We start from the raw sequence: 27,898 nt of genomic DNA, 5'->3' as shown, positions 1-27,898 counted from the left end.
TAAATATGTGTAACCCACGTTCACGAGTGGAAATGAGTGTTTCTGTTGCATAGTTAGGCACCAGCCATCTATGCTGAATAGGGAGTGCCATCATGTTTCATTAGCAGCTAGATCACACTATTAAATACAAGCCACCGAGTCTAGGGAAGCATGCTGGGGCCGATCGACCCACACAAATGGTTAGACGCACGAGCTAGCCTGGCGCCCTCCCGGAAAATCAACCCATAATCCACAACCAGCCCTTTAGACTCGCCATGGGAATCGAGCGCGAGACCTCGGCTGATGGCAGCAGTCACTCGTATATGGTGCTGCCACAGTACCCAGCTCGATGCATTATTGTGCCAGAGCACGGCTCTGCGTACTGATGGAACCAAAGAATTATGGTTACAACTGCTATTAAGAAGCAGATTTAAATTTCTTGTGTCAAAATGGCGTTATATGTCTGCAGATGGAAATGTGTGGTTACAGACTTAGTGACACTTAAAAGTTTGTGATGTGGCACACAACAAAAACTAGATGAAAACAAAACACATAATTATTAACAGTACTTCAAGAAATCCTAAAATTGCATATGCCCTTAATCAAAACACATGCGTGAAAGCAGTGGTACGTAGCGCCCCTCGCGAATACTAAAGTTCAGTTCACTTACATTACTTATCGCAACTAGAGTGGTGCTATACAGTACAAGAAAGATGTTTGCTCTTAAACATGGGCGCAGGCTTTCATGTGTGTAGATGTGGCCTACAGCACAGTCCCATGAGATGAAAATTAAGACGTTAACAAATTTCAGAATAACAAAGGGGCCTAGTACGGCGACAAAAATAAACATCAATGAGCGCGGCCTAACTTCCGAGTGTGGGACACACAAGTGATACGTAAACTACAAAAGAAAAGGCGAAGCCTGCAAATGTGCAGTGGCTAACAGTACACTTACGTGAAAAGGTGAGTTCGGTAAAACTTCACCGAGTTTGGAGCCGGCCATGGGGTTGATGAGAACTGATTAGAAAGAAATTACACTATTGCGCCTACTATATATGAAAACAAGCGTGTCCGGCCCCTGAGTTGGTCAGACATCTACTAGCGTGCCTCCAGCAGCTCCGTTTAATGGAGGCTGCATTTCCATGCGAAGTACGTGGAGCATAGGAATGACTCGGGCTGAGTTTTGTGACCAAACATTCAACACGATTTTCCAATTAAAATAAATAATTACAACTGCATAAAATGAGAAAAATAATTACATTTAAAATTGCCTAAATATCCTCATATTCATAGCAAATGCGCTTATATGGTAGGATCAGGCTCTGCCGTTAGAATGCGCTGCGTAACGTGTCTGCCTTTTTTTGACGTCTTTCCTATATTGTCCTTCTACAATAATTGTAACTATTTTCAAGTGCAATCTCTGAGTGCAAATAATAAAAGTTGGTGCCCCCTTTGTGGATGGTGATTTTTATAAAATTATATAGAAGAGGTGTTTTTTTAATTAAATAGAAGAGGTGTGTTTTGCAGATGAGTTAAATGAGATTTTAGAAAAAACTACATCATCAAGTTTTAGTTGCTCAGGTGGTGTTTGAATAATCATGACTAGTGTGATGAACTGTGGAATGTGTTTTGTTATGCGGTTATGCGGGTCATCACTAGATAAACATGTTCTCAATTTTATAAGGATTTGCGATAAAGGCACCCTGAGAACTCCGAAGATAGTGGTTCGCTATTCGGTGTGTTATATACATAGTCCAAGATTTTTTAGTGTTAAATCTAGTGAGGCAAGCTATATCGAATCTGAGCGAACTAACACAAAGTATCCTAAACGCATTCAAAAAATTTTTGGATTCTCACAGGTTCAAGCACAGAGACTTCTTCTCGAAAGATCACTTCATGAATGCCAGAACAATGAGTTGCCGACAAATGTAGAACACGTAAAGCAACAAGCAATATCTTTTACCGTAATACAAGAAAACCCTTGGATTTCTACATTCAGTCAAGGTAAATTTATGACGATAGGCTACGTGTATTTTTAAAGCATTGGTAGTTGCCCTTTTACGGACGACTGTGTTCTGTATGGACGAGGTGTTTTTTTATTTTTTATTTATTCAATTTTTTTTCTGTAGATCCCATATGGAGGTAAGGACTCCGGGATATAGAACAAGTCAATTAATACAAATATATACATATATACAAACAAACTGTACAACCACAAAAACTAAATATTACACAGTACTTTTACATTTCAAAAGTAAGAGAGGTATAATGCTGGCCAAACGTTCTAAAAGCTGATTATGTAGTTTGATTAAAACATATTACTGGAAATGATAGGCGGAGCCCCACGGAATTAAATATTGCCGATACGGCACACTCTCTCACCGGTTCTATAAACATAAGCCACAGTTATGCTGCTGCCTGCGTCTATTTGCAGTTGAACTATGTTGAATGGGTATAGCACTTAAAGGAAAATGTTGCCACTAGAAGATTTCACAATCACTTTGGCTGCGCCACATTGATACTGGTTTTTCTTTTTCTCTTGTACTGCTTGCTGCTAGTACTCCTCCCCCCTCTTTTTATTTTTATTTTCAATCCACCTGCAGATCCCCACATGAGCCAACAGCTCAAGGGATATAGGCCTTGTCACATTATAAACAAAAATTAAACATAGTTAAAATTGTGATAAAATAATGAAGTTTACAATTAATGAATTTTGCTAATTTACACTCTCAACAAATAATCACAAATTTTAAAATTTTCACAATTTACACAATACAACAAACAGTACCTACATATTTATCATTTAATATAGGTACTCTGAATCATTTATAGGGTGTTCTATTAATTATATAGCAAAATTCCTATCGACAATTGCCTCTTGCAGGCTTACAAGATTTTAGATCTGTACTATACAGAAGGAAATGGAAAAAAAATCAAGGATGGTCAAATATACCTATGTTGGCAAAACCAGAGCTGTTAGGTTCTCTGTATGAGGGCCTACCACTGGAGGATAACATACATTATATTTGAATACCTTCAAATACCTAGATATAGTGCGGTAAAATAGCAGAGTCATGCAATTCTGTAAAAAAAAAAATATTTTTGAAAATACTTGTTTTACCACTACGAGAGTCCCGTCGTTATCCTCATAAAGAGTGTTTTGGAATTCCTAGTGTATCTTCAGAAACTCAGTTCTAAATAGTGATCCTGTATATGTAGATGCTACGTACATTTTTGCGGCTTCTGGGAAAAAAGGAAAATTTAATGAAGTCAAAAGGGAGGTTAGGTTAGTTTAGCTACGTAAATAATACATAAAATCATGTTCAAAATATTTAATTTGGATAATACTCTATGATATCATGGCTTGTTAGAACGGAAAGAAAAAAATCTGAAAACATGGTGTTCACAAACTACCTACACTCCTTAAATTTACTCCAGGGGGATATTTTTGTAATTCCTTCTATTTTGTAATATAATATATATATTACAAATTATTATATATATATATATATATATATATATATATATATATATATATATATATATATATATATATATATATATATATATATATCTTACATTACAATGTCTGTGTGTTTATGCTGCCATTGCCATTCACCACAAAAAAAATAGGAATATATTTTTCCATGAACTTGAGACGTTCCTGAATTAACCTGTTGTAACGATCAGTATGTCAGTATGTCAGAAGATCCTGCACATGAATGAAATTGCGAAATAAGAAAGAATTATGATTGAAGGTTGAAAAAAAAAAGTCCTTTTTATTCGACTTATGATTGTAATTCATTATTTTATGACAATATTTTTTTATTTATAGGATCTTCCGATGTACCTACTTAATTAAAATAGTAAGCATCATGTACCACAGGATCAAGCCAACAGGATTATGCCTTCAGGATCCAGGGATAAACTTCCATAAATGAAATGAAAGATTTAGCGTATTTTCAATTCTCCATAGTTGGCTACAGTTGTGCTAAACAAAGAGATACACAATCACGGGTAAACAGTGAATGACGGCGGCATCGTGAAATAACAAATATGGTAATGTAAGCTTCAGACTTATTTTTCACGTACCAGTAGGAATTATGAAACCATCCCTTTAGGGTAAATTTAAAGATGTGTGTAGTGTGTGAAAATCATGTTTTCCAATTTTTTCTTTCCGTTTTAAGTAGCCGCAATGTTAGAGTATTACATTAATTTTGATAGTTTTACAAGTATTAATGTTGCTGACCTTATCCAACCAACCTTTCACTTTGGTATAAGTCCCTTTATTTCCCAGAAGCCTCATCTGCAGGATCTTTTAACCTACTAAATTAAATTACCAAGCTTCATTTACCACAGGATCAATGTATTCAGGATCATGACATCAAAATGAAGTGCACAGGAAAGGTTTTAATACTTGTATGTGTTATACAGAAGAGAACCAATCTCACCAACAACATTACAATATACATACACAAGTAGTAAACACTCACCTATTTGGAGGCGGGTAAAGAGCTCTTGCACTTGCAGTTTTTGACATGGGGCTACTCAATTTAATGACAAAACATTCACTTACTGAGTGCACTTTATTGCAAGGTAAATTAAATTAAAATTGTTGTCCCTAATACCTGTTTATTTTCATCGTTTGCACCATATATTCGACATCAACTGATTTAGGCTGGTTCTCTGTGGGTTTATATTTTTATTTTTTACATTCTTGAATTTTTCTCCCATGACAAAGAGCGCAAAACTGCAATGGCTTACGTCCAAAAAAATTATATTTAATCGAGACTCAAAATGGCATAAATCACTACATAGTATAAAACAAAGTCGCTTCCCGCTGTTTGTCTGTCCCTATGTATGCTTAGATGTTTAAAACTACGCAACAGATTTTGTAGCAGGTTTTTTTTAATAGAGTGATTCAAGAGGAAGGTTTATATGTATAATACATGCATAATATAGTAGAAAAACACTGATAATTTTAGAGGTTTCTAATGTGATGTCGTAAATAATACACATTTTGTTTGCGTTTGCAAATGCTGGCTGAACCCTACGAGATAGATCAAAATAATGTACTACAGTATTGTACACCTTAAAAGGGTCTACAAAAAAGTCAGCGATGGTATATGTCTTATCTCTTAGGAATAATCCACAATAACCATTTTTTATCCTTTACTTTTTACAAGAAATAATGTGGTACCGGAGAAGATGTATTGATTCCCCGAATTCCTCTGATACCATCGGATTTACCGTTCCAATTTAAACGCCTACAATTTCCGGTAAAGATATCTTTTGCAATGACCATTAATAAATCGCAGGCTTAGATTTAAGCGTTGAGTATTTTTCACATGGCCAATTATATGTCACTCTTTCAAGAGTAACCTCTAAAGAAACATGTTTGTATTGTCTAATGACAAAAAAGCTGTGAATGTTGTATATAAAGACATTTGTAGTATATTTAGTATCAGCATTGCACCCGTGCAAAACCGAGGTGGGTAGCTTGTTTGTTATAAAATTGTAATTAATATATCTTTTATTTAAGCATAAGTACAGTTACTTTTTTAATTTTTCCATTTTTGTATGGGTTAAATAAAATGTTGGACTAGGTACCTACTTATTTTTAATTCATTCATTGGTTTTTTACAAGTGTGTGGCTTTCTTTTCTTTTTATTTAATGAATATTTGAGGAATTTTGCTTTTGGTTTATTTAAGTAGTAGGTACTTAGTAATTGTTTAAGCAAGCACTCTGCAAGATTGAGACTTAAGAAATTTGGGATGTTAACCACAACTATACTAAAACCAACTGAGGTTTTTATGAATAGGATTGTTTAGCATGTTGTACCCTAAGTACTAATTCATAGTATTAAGCTTGTAAGCATTTTGGATTTTATTCATGTTTAAGTGAAATAATGTAACTATAAACTTGTTAGCATGCCGGGTGTCAACATTTTGGAAAGTCGGGAGAAATCAGGGAAAAGTCATGGAAACACCCCAGTGATGTCATGCTCACTCTGCTACCCAGACTGTGAATGCATTTTCTTTTTTTTTGGACAGTGCTCAAGTGGTGCACGTTCATACACGTTACCTATAGCATTTGCAAGATTCTTTTTGAACTTTAATTTTTGTTGTATAACTATTATTTTTTAAATTAAGTACGTTGAGAGTGTTAGAGGCTGAATTTTATATATTTCTTTCAGAAAATTGCAAATTAAGTAATTTCAACAGTTTATGCAAGTCAGAGAAATTTGAAATTTTGATTAGGGTGATGTCTAAAATTTGATTACAGATTTTGTGGACACCATGGCATGCAATTGAGTTAATTTGTATCAGGCTGAATACAGAGTTGTAATTCATTGCAGATAGCCTTGATGCAAGACTTTCACTGATAAAAAACTTGGATTTTGAAAATATTGAGGATGGAGTGCCTCTCATGCAAATTTATTTTTCACGACTGGCATCGCTGTGTTTGTTTTGGAGAAAGGAATTTGATTGTTTTTCTGGCCGCAGTCGTATCAAATACATCAGTGAAAAACTCCAGGTAACTAATATAGTGGGGTTTTTTGTTGTAAAATATTTGTAGATACATACAAATGGTGCTCTTAAATGAGGCATTCCTCTGTTTGGCACATTCTGTAAGCCACTATATTATTGGTATGTTTAAATATAATACTTCTGTAAAAATAATGTGTAACAGCTATTTGTACTGATGAGTTCAATTACATGTCTTCTTTTGTACCAACACCTGTTTACTTTTTTCTATTCTTCTTCAAAATGTAATTTCTCCTAAATTTTTAAAGAATGGAATGCCACACAAAACAATTTGGTGCGCACTGCGGAAATTCCGCACGGGTCAACAAGTCTATATTATTTTAATGATAAATGTCTGACTCTCCATGTTAAGTTACATTTAAGTGATTTAAAAAGATTAATAAACAGTAATCTCCACATCAATATTCTCATTAAAACTGTACTGAATTATAATTAATTGGAAAAATCACTAACCCTGCAGTAGTGGACCCCGAACATACCGGATTAAAGGACCTTCTGTATATTAACATTACTGGGATTTATATTATGCGTTTACCACTCTGGTTAGAAGGGCCTTCATTTCTTGGAACTAATAGATACTGTTGAGACTGTGGACTGGAAAAAGTATATCCGAAACATAGCTGCTAACTACGGCTGCTCGATAACTGATCCCTGTTCACCGGCAATGCCAGCAGATACAAGCTATAGTTCAACACATAGGGGAACAGAGTTCTCTCTAAATGGACCTTTGTGTCATACTGATTAATGCACACACACAGTTCCTGAATAAAGTAAGTCCATATGGATACATTTTGGTTTTCTTCACTTGCTGTCACACACAATTAGTATTAACTTCACACTCAATTAAAGTGCCAGTTGTGTATCACTGACCCTTCCTAGGTGAGATGGTAGGTATCTCAAACCAGGTTGTAACAAGTAAGATGGCACAATAGTCTATACATCTTTTATTTTTCCATATTTTCCCAGAATTACTCCAGGCAAATGCTGGGAGGGTTAATTGTAGTACAAATGGTGATTCTTTTTCCAATTTCCCTGGCTTGTATTGTGTTTGTGTGTGTCAAGGATTGGCACGGCTCTGTAAATATTAAAAAGTCTGTAATTTGGTTTTCATGAGGGCCCTCAAATGTCCTAAAATTTTACTATGCATCCTGTAAAACTCCTTAGTTAAAGTTTTATTTCAGTCTCCTAAAAACATATTTGTGTTGCGCGGATTTTTTATTCTATTGTTTTAGACTGGCAGCAATAATGTTTCCCACATGCAGTGTTCAAGTGTTTCACTGTGATTTTATGTGTAGCACTTGAAAATTCTTTATTAGTGGTGTAGCAGAGAATTCTCATAAGTTTATTCAGCTACTAATAATGTAATAGTGTGAAGAACGAGGTAGAAATAAATTTACTAAGGAATATTCATGTATATCTGAAGTCATATAAAATCTTAAAGGAGTAATTAAAAATTTGTTTTATATAAATTTATAAAGGTATGAATTAAGGTCTATATCTATAATGATGTCAGTGTCAGGTGAAAAAACAAAATTTGTGCCTAACAGTGTAAAGCAATGACTTTCAAAACAAAACAAACTTGTATTTTCAGTAAAGTCCTGGTAATTTTAATGATGAACAAGTTTATCCCAGGTGGAATATGTTCATTGAGAATAATTTGATAATGACAATAATAAGTTTAGTAACCTCTTTCAGAAGGTGACAACTTAAAAAAAGAAAGAAAAAAAAGAAACTCCCTAGCCCCTTCACGAGACAGTGGAATAAAACAAGCGTATAATAACACTGAATGCCATCGCAAATGGCGTACAAACATTTACTTCTTTTTGGGAAACGTATGTTTCTTAGTCAGCTTTTTACTAATGAATTAAAAAAATGTATGTACAGATATTTTCTGTTTTTATTTGTAACCGTTCACTAACTGCAATTTAAGAACAACCAAGAAATGCCCATATTATATTCCAAAGAGAACTCCATCCCATCTCTCTCTTTCATGCAATTTTTTTTAATAAAAAATAACAAACATAATATATGATTTGCGAACTTAAAAAATGCTTCCTCTAGAAATTTATTTCCCTCTAGGTTACAGGTAACTAATAATTAAAGAGTTTGAAGTAAAATTACCTTAAATTAAATAGATATGTTCCATCATAAATTTTAGAATATACTGCAAAGCTACAGATGTCTACAAAGAGCATGCTGTTTTCTGCCACACACTTAACATATTTTTGACAAAATCAGCATGAGTTTTTCTTAATTTTGCAAAAAAAAAAAAAAAAAAACAGAGCAGTCAACCTGCCTGCCTGCCTGTTAGAAAACTTTGCCTGTATAATAACACAAATCTGCTTCTCAGTGCTAGATTTCTAATATATTATAAAATGGCCCAAAATTATGTTTTCAAAATTATTAATATTTTACTCTTGATTAAATGTCCTAGATTAGTCTTAATTCTTTTCAGACAGAAATTTTACATAGATTAAAATAAATGGGTATGTAGATTAGAATACTCCTAGTAACTAACAGTAAAACTCTCAAGAAAACCAATGTTTTCATAGCAAGAAGATAGTGGTCTGTAGGATGAATGCGTTAAATTTAATTGTTCATAATTCTTTGATGCCTTCATTACCTTTTATTATTATTATTATTGAAAAATGTTTCTTTCATTGCCCAATATTAATTACTGCACATTTAAATAGGTACACTACTTGTAAACTACGCACTGATTTTTTTTTTTCCAGTGTCCTGTCTCAGTTGTATGTCAGCTGTTCGTCAAGTACAGATTCCTGCAGATGATGGAATCACCTAGACTCAAGAAAAATTTGGACTTGCTATTAAGTATGTATTGCATGCCTGTGTCGAAATTGCAATCATTCAAATACACTGCTATAGTAGCAGGATAATTGTGAGGTGTCTGAAGGCACTATTCTGTTAATATATAAACATACAGCAAACTCCTGGTGAAGTGTCCAATCACGCGAAAATTTTAAATGTTTAAAAGATACGTAATTCTAGAAGTAGGAAAGTTTTGCGAACCACAAAATACTGCGAAATCCAATCCATTTTCCTTTAAACACAAAATGTGTTAAAAAACATTTTATTTTCGAAATAGTGACAAAATGAGCTCATATTTATGTTCAAAACCTTAGTTATTCAATTTTTTATTTATTAAATGTAAACAGTCATTCAGCAATGTTACAAACACATTTCCTGCAAATTTCTTCTATAATCTGGAACAATTATTTATGTTCGTTTATTTTGTTTTGGACCAGTAATATTTCTTTGGTCATAGATAAATGTAATGAGAGGTGTGCTGCTGTGTCAAATGGTGGCAGATTAATTATAACTATCCATTTTTACACTTTCCAACGATGGAGCTATTAATCTGTGGAGTGGATGTCTGTTCTGTACTCTTGTCACGCCTCGTCACTCTCACCTGATGACTGAGGGTGACACATGTGGATCTTTCCATTTCAGAAGGTAAAACAATTATTTCGTCCAGACGTTAGTTTCTCTGTTTTTATTTTACTTTTGGTTATTTTTTTATTATATAATATTGATATATAATATAAGTTGATTAATATAAAACATATACAACATGGATTTAAGATCACATTTAATAAAAAGAATGGGCCTACCCTTATTAAACAATTCACACAATTTAAATAAAGTTCGTGACAATAAACATTTTAATAATCGTGGGAAGCTTCTGGATTTCAGATCTGAGAAACTTCATGGTTGGATGCTAGTCCGAAAAATGTTTTTTTAAAAACTGGAAGGCTGGCGCTTTGAAGATTGTTGGATGAAGTGGGAAAGCTGACAAGATGTCAGAGGGTCTGAGTCATCCGCCCCGTGGAGACTGATCTGATCCTTGGAAAAGTACCCGGATCCGGTGTTCGGTGCCTGGCACTTGTACCCTGTCTGTGAACAGATCCAAACACATATGTTTAGGACTGATTCACATACAGTTGGTGGAATAGGCAGAAAATGCCTTCTAGTTACGATAATGGTAGGGGAGTGGTGGTGGTAAAAACTCACCAAATAGGGTATTGTCTTCCAGGGTCTGCCCGATGGTTGAGCAGACGAACGCAACGCGGATGATTCATGATTTTCAAAAAAAAAAAATATATTATCTACAATGACTTATACATGATTACTTTAGCTAGATTTACGTGGACTGACTAACGCCTAAACACTACCATGGTGGGAAATATCCCTTGTCTAATTTGATCACATCTTAAAAGAAAAACACTTCGAGGCGTCCCGATGTTGTAGATTCGATGCAGTCAGTCCTGAATCGCGGCGCGCAGTGAGTTTGGGACGGCCGAGACTCGTAATTAAAAGCGACGTTAACGAAAGAAAGGTGGGGAGGCTTCGGCTCTTGAACCGAAAGGTTCCGAAGATTACCGAGGTGCTTGTCGAGGAAAGGCAGACTTCGATATCTCGAAGTTGTTGGTACTGCCCAATGTCAGCGTGACCTACTGAGGTGTGGCTGAACTGAGTAGAGGTCGACTCGCGCGAGTCGCCTGGTAGCAGCATTGGACTTATGGGACGGACTAAAGCAGCGCCCTGGTGGCCTGGGAAGTAACTATGTGAACTGGTTACTGCGAGAGACGCCAGAGTGCAGGCGTTCCGCGGGCTTTCAAACTCCCAGGGGAAGTGATTTGCAAAACTACCACTAGGTTGCATAAGCATGTACTTCATGTACTACTGTCGTGGCCTTGGGAAGAGGCCTAGCCTGGCCGGGGTTAGTGGCCTTTAAAGACCCGGGGCGGTGTTCCCAGGAAAACTTGGGGAGGTGGGGGATGTGGGGGCTGCTGATGACTGTGGGAACGGCGGTCTACCAGACCCAAAGGCATGACTATACTTTGGCGAAGATGATTCACGATCATGCCAAGAAGTGCTCGCATCAGGCGAGGTCTTGAAACTGGTCGGTCCTGAGAGCTTGCAAGTCGTAGTATTTCTCTCCATGGATCACGGGCGAATTACAGGAGACGTCCGTGCGCTAAGGCGGGGATTAAAGTATCGCCCTGCTGGGTAATTGAATGGTAGGGCTGGGAAAACTTGGGGAGACAAGTCTGACAAAGGTTGAATGGGAGTGTACAGGAGGAGGAACAAGTTTAAGTTCTTGGAACAGGGGAATGACTGGTGACATTAAGTTAAAAAAATTCAAATTTAATATTGTGCCAAAAATACTAGTTGGCGGCACAATACCATCACATCTAAAAGAAATTAGCGTTAAACTTCATTATAACCAAAAGTTGTTTTGCTGTGCTGATAGGAAAGGGGGGTGAGGGTTTTTTATATTGACTTCAAGTATAATCATGGCTTAGATAGCATACACCAACTCCTTATATGGTTCCAGCTATTGCATTCTCTTTCAATGTCCACGGGGAAAAAAGTGGCATTGTTGTCTGTTGTAGTCAGTGGTCGTTCTTTTATTTTTCCTTACTACTTATACACGTGATAAAACAAAATACTAAAAATTTGTTTGTTTGTTTTCAATTTTAAACATCAAAAATTGGTCATGTTGTATTTCTTCAATGCAATTTTTTTTCCCAGTTCACGAGACAGTAGTGAAATAACTTTCATTACTCATATGTTTAAAATATAGAGCCTAAATGTTTGTTGATAGTGCTTATGAATATTTTTATGCCATTATTGTTTTGAAGTGCTGTTAATGGTGTGTTTCTGACTGAGTACATTAATATACTTAGGTTAAAATGCTGTCCTTCCTTCAAAAATAATGTTAACCTTAACACAACACAGCCATATAAATGGCCCATACATCAATAAAAATAATTTATAATTAAATCATTATGTATATAATTAATATCAAATTTTTGACAAGCTTGACAAAATATTTGTGCAAAGTTTTCATGATGAAAATTTTAATTTGCACTTAGCAATGCCGTAAAATTTTACTGTATAAATGAAGCAGAATTTTTTGTAAAAGGTTCTGTGAGTTTTGAGTGATTCATACATGCCTAAACAAATTTAATTCAAAACTGACTAGTAAAATTTTATTTTATTTATATTAACAAATGATAAATTTCTAATTATGCTTGTAATTAAATTCTTGTGAAACAGTCAAAACTCTATTTCTAGTGAGGAGTGCGAACTGTGGAATTTGACAGACATTGAGTAACTTGGGAATAAACAATTTTAAGTGCCAGTTATTGGTGATTGGACATTTTGAATTACAATTATTTATTAGTAGAGACCTGTAAAATTCGCGGTTTCGATGGCCTTCAAGATAGACTGCACATACCCTATACACTCGGGCAAATAACGCAATTTCATTGGCTGCCGACTTGTAAGTCGTTTCAGCTGGTTTGTCTGTGATTCGATCCTTCTTTGGTTGAGGGTTTATAACTGGTTGAGATTCGTCCAGATGAACAGTAAGCCAATAGCAAAATTATCTAAGAGGTATATGTGTTTGAATTCTAGCCTATCACAGAATGAATCCGCGAATTTTGCAGGTCTCTATTTATATTAGTAATTAATTAAACTGTAAGAAAACAAATTGGGCTGTCCCTTACGAACCCAGTTCTCCCCACGTAGGTTGTAACAATATCATTGCCTTTAATTAATAAAATGAAGATGCCTTTCACATTTTCTATATAATATCATAACACTTAGCTGTATTCTATTATTTTATTGATACACCTTTACCTATTACATAAAAATTATGATTGATTACTGATTAGTCTTGTCAAGGTTCACTAGGGTTTTCACAGTTTTCATAAAAGGTCGTTAAAAGTGAAATATATTAAGTTTTTTTGGTTTTTATAGTCCAAATTATAATATAGAAGTACAAATATTTGTAATAAATATTCAAAAACAAAAATTTAATGGGTTTTAGGCGTCGCGCTCTTGTGATTTCAAAGATTTAAATACCACTTGCACTGATGCTGTGCTAAATTTTTCTTGGGTAATATAGCATATAAATTAACTTTGACTGCTTGTTAAAGTCAACACTTGTAACTGGTGTGATTATCATGATAGTGAAATACGTAATGAGTTATTTCCTTGCGGTGGTTGCAGAATAGAGCCTATTATCTAGTAAATATGTGGTCGCATCAAGATATAAAAGGTCTGGGAGATATTATTTATGCCTTGACATGCCAAACATTAGTGATAAATATTTCACATTTAGAACTATAGGAAAAGGATAGAAATATACAAGATGGCAAGGCCTAATTGTTCTTAATCCTGAATTTCTGATAAAAACAGTGTATGTACCACCATTACCGAGAACGCAACAAAACATTTTCATATTTTGCCATGAAGTCATGTATATAATAAGTAATTGGTATAATATTCATTACTGTAGCATACATGATGAGTGGTTAGCTGTTCACATCATGACCAGTTGGAATCTGGCACGCCTGCTATGAATTTTCTCAACTACAGGTTGTTGTATGTCACGTTTTTATTACGATCATCCATCCCTCTATTAAAGTTATATCAGTAACTTTTTGCTGTGCTACTAAAGAAAATTAAATTTCATTAAAATGAAATATAAACTAACTGCCACTTTTTTGAGTGATTTTTCTTCTTCTTTTAACTACACATCATTTATCAATACTGCAGTGTGCAAGTAATTATCAGTATAATAATAATAATGATCAGTATAATAATAATAATGTGATTGTTACAGATGCAGGAGTATCCCCAAATAACATTTTGAAAGATGTTTGGTCCCTACGTACCAAGTCGGAGTTTGTAGAGGAAAGGCTTTGTCGGGCGAATGAAGTTGGCTTGCCTGATCCAAAGCCTTGGCTTGTGAGGTGCCAGATCGAAGTTTTTGAGAGGCAAGTTTCTTGTATGCCATTATATACATTTAATATTAGTGTTTATTTTTAAGGCTACTCTTGAACCACAGGTAGTTTCTGTAAGGATTTAAAAGAATTTTTATAGAAAAAACTTAAAACTTATACTATTTATAAAATGATGATATTTGTCCCCCAAACATATTTTCTAAGAAAATATTTCCTTTCTTGGGAAAACGTATATATTAAATGTAACAAATAGAATCAAATCATTCTTGACTGTTTAGACAAAAGAGTGTAAGTCCAAAAAGTGTGTTTTTTGCAAGTAAAGTTATATGTACTACAAAAAAGATTCATTTTAGGAAAAAAAGGTAAAAGTTTTTTCTCTTTTAAAAACATAAATATAATTCTGTTAAACAAGATGGCACTGATGATTTCTGAGGGCTAGCCAAGCAACAGGAGTACCAAACATGTTTCATGCAAATGTCTCAACACTGAACTTATGACATTGTTCCCTAGACCAGAATTATAACCTGTGATGTTTTTGAGGTTGTACTTCTTTAGGCAAGTTGAGGGTGAAATTTTAGTTTGAATGAGAAATGCAATGAAGTAAGGGCACATTACGCAATGGAAATTTAAGAGATTAGAGAAATTCCAATGCACTTCCATTCAGAAATTGATATAGCCATAAGCCGAAGTCGTCAAGATAACGGACCCACATTGCATGCAACGTGCGTTCTCTGTCAAGTGCTGAGTTAACTACATTTGATGGTCTGCACTCTTTCGTGGTTTTTACTACGACGATAGTTATGCATTAGTTCAGGCTCACATTCACATTTTGTTTTTCTATTTAAAGTCGAAGAAAGGTTTTTGTTGCATAACTTATTAATTTAAATTGTTCTGCGTGCTCTTGCTCTTGTATACTCCACTTTTTAAATAAACGTACTTTCCATGAATGGGTTTTGTTTTTATGAATAACTTAACCTAAAAATAAAATTATTTTGGCATAAAAATCGCACCCCTTACTTTTTAAACTTGATTTTAGTATAAAATGAGCGACTATAATGCGATAAAACACAGTATTTGTTTTTGCTTAAAAGACAGAAACTAGCTTGTTAATACTTCCTACAAACAAAACATAACCTTACAGAGCTGAAATAATTTAACATTTAACAGTATAAATTTAATAATGAAAATCTTTTATGCAACATGACCACCAAGTAAATGTTGTATTTTTTCATATTGCTGTACTGTAAGTATGAAGGCACTGCTACTGCAATAACTGAGTTGTGTGAATTATTGTGCCAGAGCCAAGTCATTAGAGACTGTTAGTACTTTTTTTTTTTGTAGTTTATGAATACTTCCACTATAGTTATGGAATCCACATTTGTAAAGCATAATACTTCAATACTGTAGTTACATGTGTTTTGTGCTTGTTAAATGTTATTGTTATACGTAGTACTTTGTCGGCTTTTATATTGTCTCTAATGATGTTGAATTTGACATGTACAGTACACAAATTTTAAAACATTTGAACACACAAAACTGAGTGGCTGTAAATATGAAAAACTTGAAATAGGATTTCTAAGTTCTAGACACTGTGGTTGTTATTCAGGTTTTCGTTGTAAGTCACTATTAAATATTCCTTATGAATACTACTTTAAATTTCATTATTCAATAATTTTTGAACATGTGAAAAATACTGGCAAAAACTAATCAATTCCAGGGTGGTTTTAACCTGGAATTAACCAGTATTTTCCACCCAGTGGAAAAAACTGTGCCAACCCTGCTATTTCTTCCAACAAGAAACCGAACCATATGCATCATCTAAGAGATGGAGCACTATTTACTAGTGGTGCACCGATGCGGATACCGATGAATCATAATCGGCGATTGATTATCTTAACGATTACTTTGCCGATTATTTACGTCCCGTCGTAATTAAGTAGGTTTTTACCGTGTAATATTTTGTTACACATTTTAGGACGAAATACCGTAATATTTGTATATATTACAAAATTCATCTAACTCCGTCATATCATAATTACAGATATTTCGTTAAGTTTAATAAATCTCATTGCCTCAAACAATAAAAAATACATTTTTCCTACACGTTTATTTACGTTTCGTCTTTTGTTTGTTTAGTGGCCTTGTTCATTACCTATAGCCAGACACGTAAAATAGATGGCGCAATCAAAATACCACAAACAGTTGCAGTGGATTCTATGACAATCGATCTTTTCGAGTCGTAGTAGCGGTTCAAAATCGTGGTCCCGATACCTTCTAGTTTATCACTGCATTTTACCAACTCTTTATAGGCGTCTTTGGTAACATTATCCGTTGTTGTGTTATTTGTATGTGACGTGAAAAGTGAAAAAGTATTTATAATTTTAGATATTCAGTCAACATAAATAAAATAACATGTGCTAGAATTGGTTTTTCGTCATTTTTATATAATTATAGTGAGATGGCGAGTAGGGAGAAATAAAGTGAAGTGTGGAAACATTTTTCTATAAACTCAAGTTAACAAAATAAAGCAGCATGTTTACATTGTTAAACAGTAATTTCTTGATGCAACCTTATGTGATAGTCGATAATAATGCTAGTTTTCCGCAACAAAAACTCACCCATTGTAAATTACAATTATTAGACTGTAGTTCAAGTTGTTTACAATAACAAATATTTAAATAGAAGTTAATTTAATTTACACTTTGCAATGACTTAATAGTGTATTTTATATATTTTTATACTGTTATTGTAACTGTATTCTCAATTTTACCTAATCTTGTTATTAAATTCACATGGGAATAAAAAAATTTATGTGCATTATTACACTTAAAAAAATTTCATTATAATCGGTAACTGAATCGATATCTGCCGATTATTGCTCTCATAATCGGTAATCGAATCGGTAATCGGTAAAGTCATATTGGTGCACCACTACTATTTACCAAGGAAATCCAAGCAGTACAACCATTTTGGTTATATCACTGAGGGTTTTAATAACATTAAAATGCAGTTGCACAATATACAGCAAAACCCCTTATTTGCACTTTTCATGGGGACAAAGTAAAAAAGTGTAAAAAGCGGGAAAGTGTAAATAAAGGGAAAAGCATAAAAAGGAGTACAGTTTACCTTATTTAGAATTTTTTTCCTTTTGTTTAATAGCACATACTACAATGCAGGTACAAACACACTAACAACAAATTTTACTTTAGTATTTAATCAATTATTAATTTACCACATTTGACAAAAATAAAAAAAGAATGAAAGCCAAAATGTTTTTCTGATTACTTCCTAAAAAATAAATTTGAAATTTTCTTCTGCTTGCTTTTTTGGCTGTTCAAGGAGATTATTTGCCTCTCCAAATTATAAATACAGTTGCAACCGGCAGGGTTTATAACAAATACGGGCTACATACACATTGCTCACAGTAAAAAATTTTTTAAGAAAAGGCCGCAAATTGATGAATATTTACCGTCAATAGCGCGCCAAACGCGGAGAAAGGTCATTGTACTCGGTCAGCTGCTGTAACGACGCGGCGGCGCATGCGCACTCTATGCTCCGCCCAGACTCATGACGCCATCAGCCGCCAACCAATAGATGCGAGCTTAGCGGAAAAAAATATAAGCTCCACCTCCCGTGTACCAATTTTATCCAGTTCTAATACCAGTTTATTGGTATACGCACCAGTTTTCTCGCTGCCGTGACATGTTCAAGTTTACGTTTATCATGATGTCTTGATACCAATAATTAATTATTTACGATCCCCAGAAATAAATGGTTAGTTTAAAAAATATGGCGTCAACTGTACAATACTTCCCAAATTATAAAAGACGTATAAAACAGTTACCAAGACACCGCTCATTTTATCTTGTGAAGTTTATGTCTCTTACCAGTATTTCGGCTAAGTTGTGACATAAATACAGTATCAGAACTTACAAGCAGCCATGTTTGTACATTCATGAGTTTACGTTTTTCCCTCGTGCATTTTAGATTGTCTCCTGCTATAATTACTCGTACTTTTACACGCCTAGGCTTAAATTATTACATGTTTAGAAATAAAAGCAACTTTTCATGTTATAAAATATGTATATTTTGCTATTTAAAATGTTCATTGCCTACTAGCTCCACGGTATTTTCTGGTTGTTTATGGTTGTTCGTGACGTAAATAGCGGGATTGATTCGATTTTTGAGACGTAATTCGCGGGAAAGTATTGTATTGGACTTTATGGGAACCAAACGGGACCTGAAGAATATAGTGCAAATAACGGGAAAACGTAAATAACGGTAACGTAAATAAGGGGTTTCGCTGTAGTATGTATAGCAGAGTGAGAAACTGCTAAATGAGTAACAGAAAAAACAACATTCTTGACATGGTATTTCAGAATTTGTGCAACAGCCTGTTTAAAGATATTTGAAAATATGTTTAGTTATATGTAGAGCTGGGCCGATCACCTATTTTGCCGATCATGCCGATGCCGATCATCTGCTGCCGATCTTGCCGATCTTCTGAGCCGATTAGAGCCTTTCAAGTACCTCTGATTACACGATACACGTTGCTTTTGACGGATCACTATAAACTGTGAAATATTCCCAGACAAAACTACTTTTCATTGACATGATTACTTAAAAATCACGACATTATAAATTTCACGGACTAGCGATTATACAGGTAAGCCCGGAAGGTCTTGTCAAGCTTCTCAGACACCAGCGTGCAGTTGGGTTAAGGCCAAGGTCATGTGACGTAACATCTCCCGAGGCTTACTGCGCCTTGGCAGCAGATGGATAAAAATAGTAAACTCCCCATTATTCGTGTTCATTGGGACCCGCCAATGCCCGGATAATTGAAATTCTGTAAAAAAATAATAATAATAAAACCGGATAATCGGTTAACGGTAAGGGCCGCCTTCGAATTGTTGTCTCGGCTTAAAAAAATACGGCACTGCCTAGCCATTAGTTCACGGTCATTTACAACAGCCGAAGAGTGAAAAATAAGATCGTGCTGACCTTGTACACATAAATTTTGGGTAGCTCCCCACCCCCCTCCACCCCTTCGACCAGCCGAATGCCAGACAGACACGTCACTCGCCAGGCGCCTGCCGTGCGTTGGCGGGCGGAAAGTAACTCAGCAGCACGTGAAACAACATTCGAACAAACGGGAGACGGGAAGCAGAAGTCAGGACATCCCCCTCAAGTTTAAAAGAGTGACAAATGTGACAGCTGAAAGGAGGGGGGGGGGGGGGCGACACAAATAGTCGGTACAAACAGCGTTGCAGAGTTTGGCGGCCCACGCGATGGTTTGCAGTGTTTGCCGGCCGCCGGCCCGCGTGACGTTAATTTTAAGCGCTGACAATTTTAGCTTCTCTTTTTTTTGCACTTTTAAATCGTCCCGGATTATCCGATTCTCGTATTAGCGCGTCACGGATTAACGAGGTTCTACTGTGGGAAACAAAACTCTTCATCAACCAGGTTTTTATACAAAAGAAAGTTAAGCTCTATTTCCCGCTAAACAGGATAAGAATATTAATTTCGCTAAACAAAACTTTCAATAGGCCATATTTAGCGAGAAAAAACTAAATAGATGAATTCCCGAAGAGTAGTTGTTTACTAACCACAAGACTACTAGCGCCATTAATCCGTACGAATTCCGTCGCGCGACGCGCGTCACTCTAATCTCTGGCGTCACATAACCAACCTAAACAGTAGCCATTCGCCATTCCGGTAATATTAACCGTAAATGGTAAACGAATACATAGTTTTCGGTTCGTAAATGATAAATGACTTTGCAAATAGTATAATGGAAAATTATTTTACCAAAAGTACCGTAAATATACGTGGAAATTGATACTTAGGTATGTAACTGTTCAATGTTTATAAAACTTATGGTATTTGTTTACTTTATTGGTATATTTTTTTCGTGTGTGGTTAGTTTTAAATTATTAAATCCTATTATTTTTCGATGAATAATCAAATTTTCTTCCCGAAAAGTACCGTAAACAAACATGGAAAGTTGTTAGGTATAGGTAATTATTCAATGTTATAAGTTTGCAGTAGGAGACCAATGATCGGCTCAAATAATCGGCTACGTTTTGCCGATCATTATGATCGGCAAAATTAACAAAATCGGCCGATTATTACGATCGGGGATCGGCATCGGCCCAGCTCTAGTTATTTGCAATATTAGTATTTTGACATTTCAAAAGTACTCTAAACGTTAATCTTGCTTTTATACAAGTTATTTATGGTTTTACAATTTTTTTATTTTTTATTTATAAGAAGTGGTAGTTAGCTTGCTAAATGTTTCCTACATTGTGTGTGGTATGCAGGATGTGCTGATTAAACAACTGAAGCATTCAACAGTGTATTTATGGATTTTTCTTAAATTAGCAAAATATTTGTTAAAATCTTTGAATTCATTTCCTATGATTCAAATTTAAAAAATGTTTTCATCTACCCTTATTTAAAGCCATCTTTGTTTTGAATTTGTGAAGTGTGAAAAAGGTATAATGTTAAAGACAATTATTTGGGATAGAAAAGATGGTGCTGTTGTGTTATGTTTTTTTGACTATGACACAAGTGATGTTATAACAGTTAGGATGCATTCAGGCAAGTATTTGAGTAATTTTGTGGTTATTTGGTACTTATTAAACAGTGAAATCAAATAACACCAAAACATATTAAGAGATTGTTAATGTCGTGGAAAATATTTGGTGCTATCATTAGGTTTAGGCGGGAAAATACTTCAGTCTTGTGTCGTTACAACTGGTTTTACTGTATTTATATTATTTCACAGCTATTGAGCCTACCACTTTAAAATCACGCACCTTCAAAATAACTCATTGACAACAAGTGTAAAGGTGATTCATAGAAAGGCTACTACGGTTGTTCCAGGACCCTGGAAAGGCACATGCAGAGTCGAGCCATCCTCGGCAGCAAGTCGTTCCACCAGTTCCTGGCAGACAGGCTGGGCTGCGACGTGCAGGCCGCCACGGTCATGGTGCAGAGGTACCCGACCGTGCTGCACGTCAACATCCCCAAGATAAACGAGATCCTGGACTTCCTGCGGGAGGAGGGCTTCAGCATGGAGCAGGTGCTGCAGGTCCCGCGCATCCTGTGCCACAGCCTGGAGACGACCCGGGCCAGGCTGGGGCAGCTGCACGCGCGGGGCTTTCACCCCGTGTCGCTGATGGTGCTGTGCCTGAGCCAGCCCGACTACCTCAAGATGGTGCGCCGGCTGGAGCAGCGGAGAGCCAAGGTGGCGCAGTGACACCGCCTGCTGTGTTGTGTCAACCTGTCTGAATTACAATCACTATCAGTTAGTTAGCACATCAAGAAAAGTGGTCCGTCGATTTAATATTTTAAGCACAGTAAAAAAAAAAACGTTGTTACGACCCCTCATGCTACTCGGGGTGGGGCCAGTGGTAATAAACATTTTGGACCAATTGACTTATCCGTGACCCCTACATGTCAAAATAAGACATTTTTCTTGAAAAGTTTGTATTCAGTGAACTCTGACACAAAATTGACAAGTTTTCAGCATTAAATATAAATCCATTTTAATAGCAGATGTTGGAAAAGATATCCAAGAAAAGCATATCGGACCACCTACTTCTGTCAACAAAATGAGCATAAAGTCAGCTCAGTGCACGGTGCAATTATATCTTTAACAAGTGATAAGTCCATTTTACACTGATTTGATATGGAAAATAAAAATAAATTTTTAAAATTATAATTAACTGGCTAATAACTATAGTTGTACACATTCACAAAATTTTGTTGATGTGCAGATACAACTTTTACTGATTCACTAATTCTGAACAGATAAGGGAGAAAACACATTTTGGTTAAAAAAAAAATTTTATGCATTTACTTAAGTACAAGAAATAACCCATTCTAAGAAATGCATGCAATGCAGATGCACATGTATTTTTGTTACTAAACGGAACATAACCTCTCCCTTTTTAACTTTATTTTAAGCTTGTTTTCATTTGTTCGTTGCTTATTGAAACATGACTTTACTAATGGAGGCTGGAAAATTGATTTATTTAATAGGTAATTATATAAAATAAGGTTATTTAATAATAGGTAACTTTTAAATTCATTGATTCACAAAATATAAAGTTATAAAAATAAATTCTAATGTGCAAATTTGCAAGACTGTTTACAATTCAAGAACGAAATTCCAATACCATCTTAACGCATGCAGCAGCGAAAATTTACGGTACCAAACATTTGTATGGAAATGCTTTTCATGTAGTCGTTTAGCACGAGGAAACAGTAAATGTAATTTACGTTATGTTAAGTTCTGTATTATTTGGTTACTATTATTATTTAATTTTAAAAACTTTACGTAAGTTTATTAAAAAATGTCTGTCATGATTTTATGAACAATTCTTTACAGATCAAGCAGTTGGTATTTTCCGTTGTTTGTAGTGGTATCATGCTCTAAATAAAACAAGTTTTTGATCTTGTCTAAACTTCATACTTGCCAATTTTTACGATTCTGGTGTAAAATGTACGAAAATCTGGGCTTGTTTACGATTTTACGAACGTGTCCAATTATTTACGATTTTTGTTGGCGACAATAGGAAGGTTCAGAGAAAGAGCCATAAATGCACGTCTCAAGTGACCATTCAAAAAAGGCATAAGTACGCAGAGCGTGTCCTTGTTTTGGCGCTGTTTTGACGCAGGGTGTGTAGTTTTTCAACTAAGTGCTGGCCACGTCCTTCCTTGTCTGTAACCCTCTTCGGGCTGCTGGCGACTGAAGCCAGGGAGAGGTAGGATGATGTTTGTCAGCAGTCCCTCCCTTCTTCGATCTTGTATACCTACTTTCCACTTGCCGGGGCACAAAGCCTAACGAGAGAGAGAGAGAGAGAGAGAGAGAGAGAGAGAGAGAGAGATAGATAGATAGATAGATAGATAGATAGATAGATAGATCAGCAAACGGCACCACGTGCAGTCAGGCAATACTGGAATCATTAAACCAGTATGGTGTAGGCTTTGAAAATGTTCTAGGTCTTGTGTCAGATTCGGCGAGGCACATGAGTACCTGTTTTGCAGCCCTGCAGATAGATTTAGGTGACCACACTTCCAGTGTTGGGCACATAAGGTGTACCTCGTGGGTGATGTTTTCATGCGAGTTTAGTGATGTCAATTCTTTGGTTGTTGTGAAGCTAGCATTTCTACATGGTAGGAAAAAAATTAAGAGTGCATACATTTTATTCTTACAAGAAATCTACCCAGAACTGACTGCAAAGCTTTTCCCAAGCCCAGTAGTAACAAGGTGGAATTCTTGGTTTATGGCTGTTATCTATTTATCTCAGTACATTGAACCACTTCTTCTGTTCTTGAACCAGTGGGAACCTCAGAATGCCAGTGTAAAGTTGGTGTGCCAGAAGTTGTCTGGAGGCCAGTTTTCTGTACTTAACATCAAGTGCAAATTCGCGAGCGAGGCTTGCAAAAAATAGTTGAGCTAATTAAATTTTTGGAAGGTGGACATTAACCATTTGCTCATTTGCTGTGGGATGAGCTCTTGCAGCTTTCTGATCAACTTATGGTAATGGACATGGTGTGTTGCCATTAGAGCTGGGCCGATCACCTATTTTGCCGATCATGCCGATGCCGATCATCTGCTGCCGATCTTGCCGATCTTCTGAGCCGATTAGAGCCTTTCAAGTACCTCTGATTACACGTTGCTTTTGACGGATCACTATAAACGGTGAAATATTCCCAGACAAAACTACTTTTCATTGACATGATTACTTATAAATCACCACACACACGTACACACAATTAACTGCGTTAAAATGTAATAAGGTCAAACCAAATCTTCAACCTAATCACAACTCCGTCATTCTGTGATCCGTGTGTGCCGGTAGACGTCAGCGATGATAATTTTATTCCCCCCAGTGACGCCAACAAACTTTCAATAATTCCCGATTGTAAGTTAATTAGTGAATACGAAATACAGAAGAACCTCGTTAATTCGTAATGGTCGGGACCAAGATAATCACGGATTACCGAATTTCACGGACTAGCGATTATAAGCCCGGAAGGTCTTGTCAAGCTTCTTAGACACCAGCGTGCAGCTGGGTTAAGGCCAAGGTCATGTGATGTAACATCTCCCGAGGCTTACTGCGCCTTGGCAGCAGATGGATAAAAATATTAAACTCCCCATTATTCATGTTAATTGGGACCCGCCAATGCCCGGATAATTTAAATTCTGTAAAAAAAAATAATACCAATAAAACCCGGATAATCCGTTCACGGTAAGGGTTGTCTTCGAATTAGTGTCTCGGCTTAAAAAAATATGGCACTGCCTAGCCATTAGTTCACGGTCATTTACAACAGCCAAAGAGAGAAAGATAAGATCGTGCTGACCTTGTACACATAAATATTGGGTAGCCCCCCACCCCCCTCCCTTCATTCGACCAGCCGAATGCCAGCCAGACACATCACTCGCCAGGCGCCTGCTGTGCGTTGGCGGGCAGAAAGTAACTCAGCAGCACGTGAAACAACATTCAAACAAACGGGAGACGTGAAGCAGAAGTCAGGACATCCCCTCAAGTTTAAAGAGTGACAAATGTGACAGCTGAAAGGGGGGCGACACAAAGGGTCGGTACAAACAGCGTAGCAGAGTTTGACGGCCCACGCGATGGCTTGCAGTGTTTGCCGGCCGCCGGCCCGCGCGACGTAAATTTTAAGCTCTGACAATTTTAGCTTCTCTTTTTTTTTCTGCACTTTTAAATCGTCCCGGATTATCCCATTCCCGAATTAGCGCGTCATGGATTAACAAGGTTCTACTGTACCACTAAATGGGGAACAAAACTCTTCATCAACCAGGTTTTTATACAAAAGAAAAATAAGCTCTATTTCCCGCTAAACAGGGTAAGAATATTAATTTCGCTAAACAAAACTTTCAATAGGCCATATTTAGCGAGAAAAAACTAAATAGATGAATTCCCGAAGAGGTAGACTAACCACAAGACTACTAGCGCCATTAATCCGTACTATTTCCGTCGCGCAACGCACGTCACTCTAATTTCTGGCGTCACATAACCAACCTAAACAACAGTCGCCATTCGCCATTGCGGTAATATTAGCCGTAAATGGTAAACGAATACATAGTTTTCGGTTCGTAAATGATAAATAACTTTGCAAATACCGTATTGGTCCGAATATAAGGCGACCATTTTTACATAAACGAGAGATGCAAAAATTGGAAGTCGCCTTATTTTCGCACCCAAGACGTCAGAACCGCAAACATTAGTTCCAAGCTGAAAGCTACAGTAGAAACATTGTTTAACAAAACGTTCACGATTTTTTATATTAACTAAAACTTTGTTACCTCACACGGTAAAAACAATAAATCCACCTAATATTGCAGTAATTTACAATTGTTTGAAGTTGAAAATTAAAATATTTGTTCTTGAGTAAAAACGTGAATGTTGAAGCATCTCAAAATGGCAACCTTTTATTTCACAATTCATATTTGTACTTTGTGTACAATCGCGTGTTAACATTTACGGTAATTTATCTTCAGATTTTTAACTGAAATATTTGTACTAAAATATCACAGTTATTTTCAGAACGATTGTTTACGTTTACAAACATTTCGGATGTAATGTATGGAAATTCACGGCTGCCAACTGTCTTTCCACAATATTTCTTTGTTGTAAAACGAACATTGCCGAACACGCTCGAAGACGCCATATTAACAGGAATTTGGTACGTTGCTTCAAAAGCTATTTTAATAATCCACTCTTTATTTATGTAAAAACCTTTCATAATTATAATAGATTATTCTTTCAAATTCATAGAACAGACTCTCTCTGTCAGAGAGTAATATGGACAAATATACGCGGTCACGTAACCGAAGTTATTCATGGCCGTATGCTTCATCATGTCAGCTAGCCACTTGTTTTGTTCCGGCAAGATGCATTATTTGTTTGCTTTTTTTACGTTAAACACACTACTAAATAGTAATACACCTTGTTCTGTGGTAATACGTAGCTTAAGTCAAACGGAAAGTTAAATGCTGTATTTTAAGAGTGATTAATAGCCATTGTAAAAATTTTAAATTCGTAGATACAGTAAACTGTGAAAAATCAACAATCACACATCGGTGGAACGGCGGGGAACGAGCTCTAGACAAATAAACAGCTCTGAAGATGACAATTATGCAGCTTCATTAGAGTAAACACGAAAAAATTTCTAGTGTAATATTTAAAAGTGTAAATATTTTCTAATTGTTTTCTTTTGACTTTTAGGGTAGGCCATTCAAACTTATTTTAAATAAGTAAAGTGATAAATATAAATTAATTGTTATACATAAATGCAAAAACGATTTATCAACACAAAATGTATGTCTAATGAATTTTCACATTAATTTCTACCAAAAATTATTTTTACATTTGTTTGGCCTCCTGAAACTGCAGGTCGCCTTATATTCGGGGTCGCCTTATATTCGGGCCAATACGGTAGTATAATGGAAAATTATTTTACCGAAAGTACCGTAAATATACGTGGAAATTGATACTTAGGTATGTAACTGTTCAATGTTTATAAAACATACGCTATTTGTTTACTTTATTGGTATATTTTTTTCGTGTGTGGTTAGTTTTAAATTATTAAATCCTATTATTTTTCGATGAATAATTGAATTTTCTTCCCGAAAAGTACCGTAAACAAACATGGAAATTTGTTAGATATAGGTAATTATTCAATGTTATAAGTTTGCAGTAGGAGACCAATGATCGGCTCAAATAATCGGCTACGTTTTGCCAATCATTATGATCGGCAAAATTAACAAAATCGGCCGATTATTACGATCGGGGATCGGCATCGGCCCAGCTCTAGTTGCCATCATAGAGACAGCAAATGTTGGAAGGAGTAAAGGGTGACACAGCCAAAGCAAGCATCAAGTCTGCTATATCCAACTGTTGTACAAAAAGTGCTATGAAACTAACATCACATATGGCTCCATCTCCAGCAAACAACTTCTATGCAACAGCAGGTGAACTGTTCAACCCTGCCAAAGCAGGTCAACAAGTAGAAGTGAACTGTAGTAAGTTGGTTGTTTGCAATAAGCTCCCGCCATTTTCAAAGATCAGCAGTGATCAGTTTGTGGATGGTTATCTGTACTTCCACAAACAGTTGAAAGAACATAATGCGGGAAGGAAACCACATTGACATGCCTCAAATTCTTCTTGCAGTTTCTCTCACAAAACCAGAGTTTGGAGCAACTGCCCTCAAAACCATCTGGGCACCTGTGAGCAGTGTTGATGCAGAGAGGTGCTTAAGCTCATACAATGTTGTTTTGAGTGATCACAGAACAATTTAAAAGAAGAAAGTGTTGAAATGTGCAATATGCTGAAATTTAATGTGTGAAAGATGTCAACTATGTAACTTGCTGCTACACAAAACATTGTTTTACATACATGTCTTGTCAATTATGTGCCCTTTTTTAAAAAATTTTACATTAATGTGTTGGACATGCTAAAGTTATTTAACATACTATGTAAAAACTGTATTTAATGATTCATTGTTTTTCAACCTATTAAAATGTTATTTACCTGGATACTGTTTATCTAACATTT

The 27,898-nt window shown here is 35.7% G+C and overlaps 2 protein-coding genes across 3 annotated transcripts in view; one reads left to right on the top strand and one right to left on the bottom strand.

Annotated features, from left to right (window-relative positions):
- Positions 1 to 1,393: 1,393 nt before the first annotated feature.
- On the top strand, positions 1,394 to 27,898 carry LOC134536820 (transcription termination factor, mitochondrial). Of its 2 annotated transcripts, XM_063376807.1 has the most exons (5): positions 1,394 to 1,983; positions 6,339 to 6,517; positions 9,264 to 9,360; positions 14,186 to 14,339; positions 21,192 to 27,898. In XM_063376807.1, the coding sequence occupies exons 1-5, from the start codon at positions 1,578 to 1,580 to the stop codon at positions 21,565 to 21,567; spliced, it is 1,212 nt and encodes a 403-aa protein (XP_063232877.1). In that variant the 5' UTR covers positions 1,394 to 1,577; the 3' UTR covers positions 21,568 to 27,898. The 2 variants fall into 2 exon arrangements, with proteins under 2 accessions (XP_063232877.1, XP_063232886.1); XM_063376816.1 differs by lacking the exon at positions 6,339 to 6,517 and having other exon boundaries at positions 1,893 to 1,983.
- Positions 21,512 to 27,898, bottom strand: part of LOC134536830 (ATP synthase mitochondrial F1 complex assembly factor 2) — a 62,731-nt gene continuing 56,344 nt past the window's right edge. Inside the window, exon 7 of the mRNA XM_063376839.1 lies at positions 21,512 to 21,595. The gene's annotated coding sequence lies outside the window, so the exon portion shown is untranslated. The remainder of the gene's footprint in view (positions 21,596 to 27,898) is intronic.

Source organism: Bacillus rossius, chromosome 1, assembly GCF_032445375.1.
Source record: "Bacillus rossius redtenbacheri isolate Brsri chromosome 1, Brsri_v3, whole genome shotgun sequence".
In the NCBI taxonomy this organism is placed as follows: Eukaryota; Metazoa; Arthropoda; class Insecta; order Phasmatodea; family Bacillidae; genus Bacillus; species Bacillus rossius.
This window is presented reverse-complemented; position numbering and strand designations above follow the sequence as displayed.

Coding starts and splice junctions, on each gene's coding strand:
- LOC134536820 (XM_063376807.1), top strand. CDS start 1,578: ATGACTAGTGTGATGAACTGTGGAATGTGTTTTGTTATGCGGTTATGC. Junction 9,361..14,185: donor AAATTTGGACTTGCTATTAA/GTATGTATTGCA, acceptor TGATTGTTACAG/ATGCAGGAGTATCCCCAAAT. Junction 14,340..21,191: donor CAGATCGAAGTTTTTGAGAG/GCAAGTTTCTTG, acceptor CGGTTGTTCCAG/GACCCTGGAAAGGCACATGC.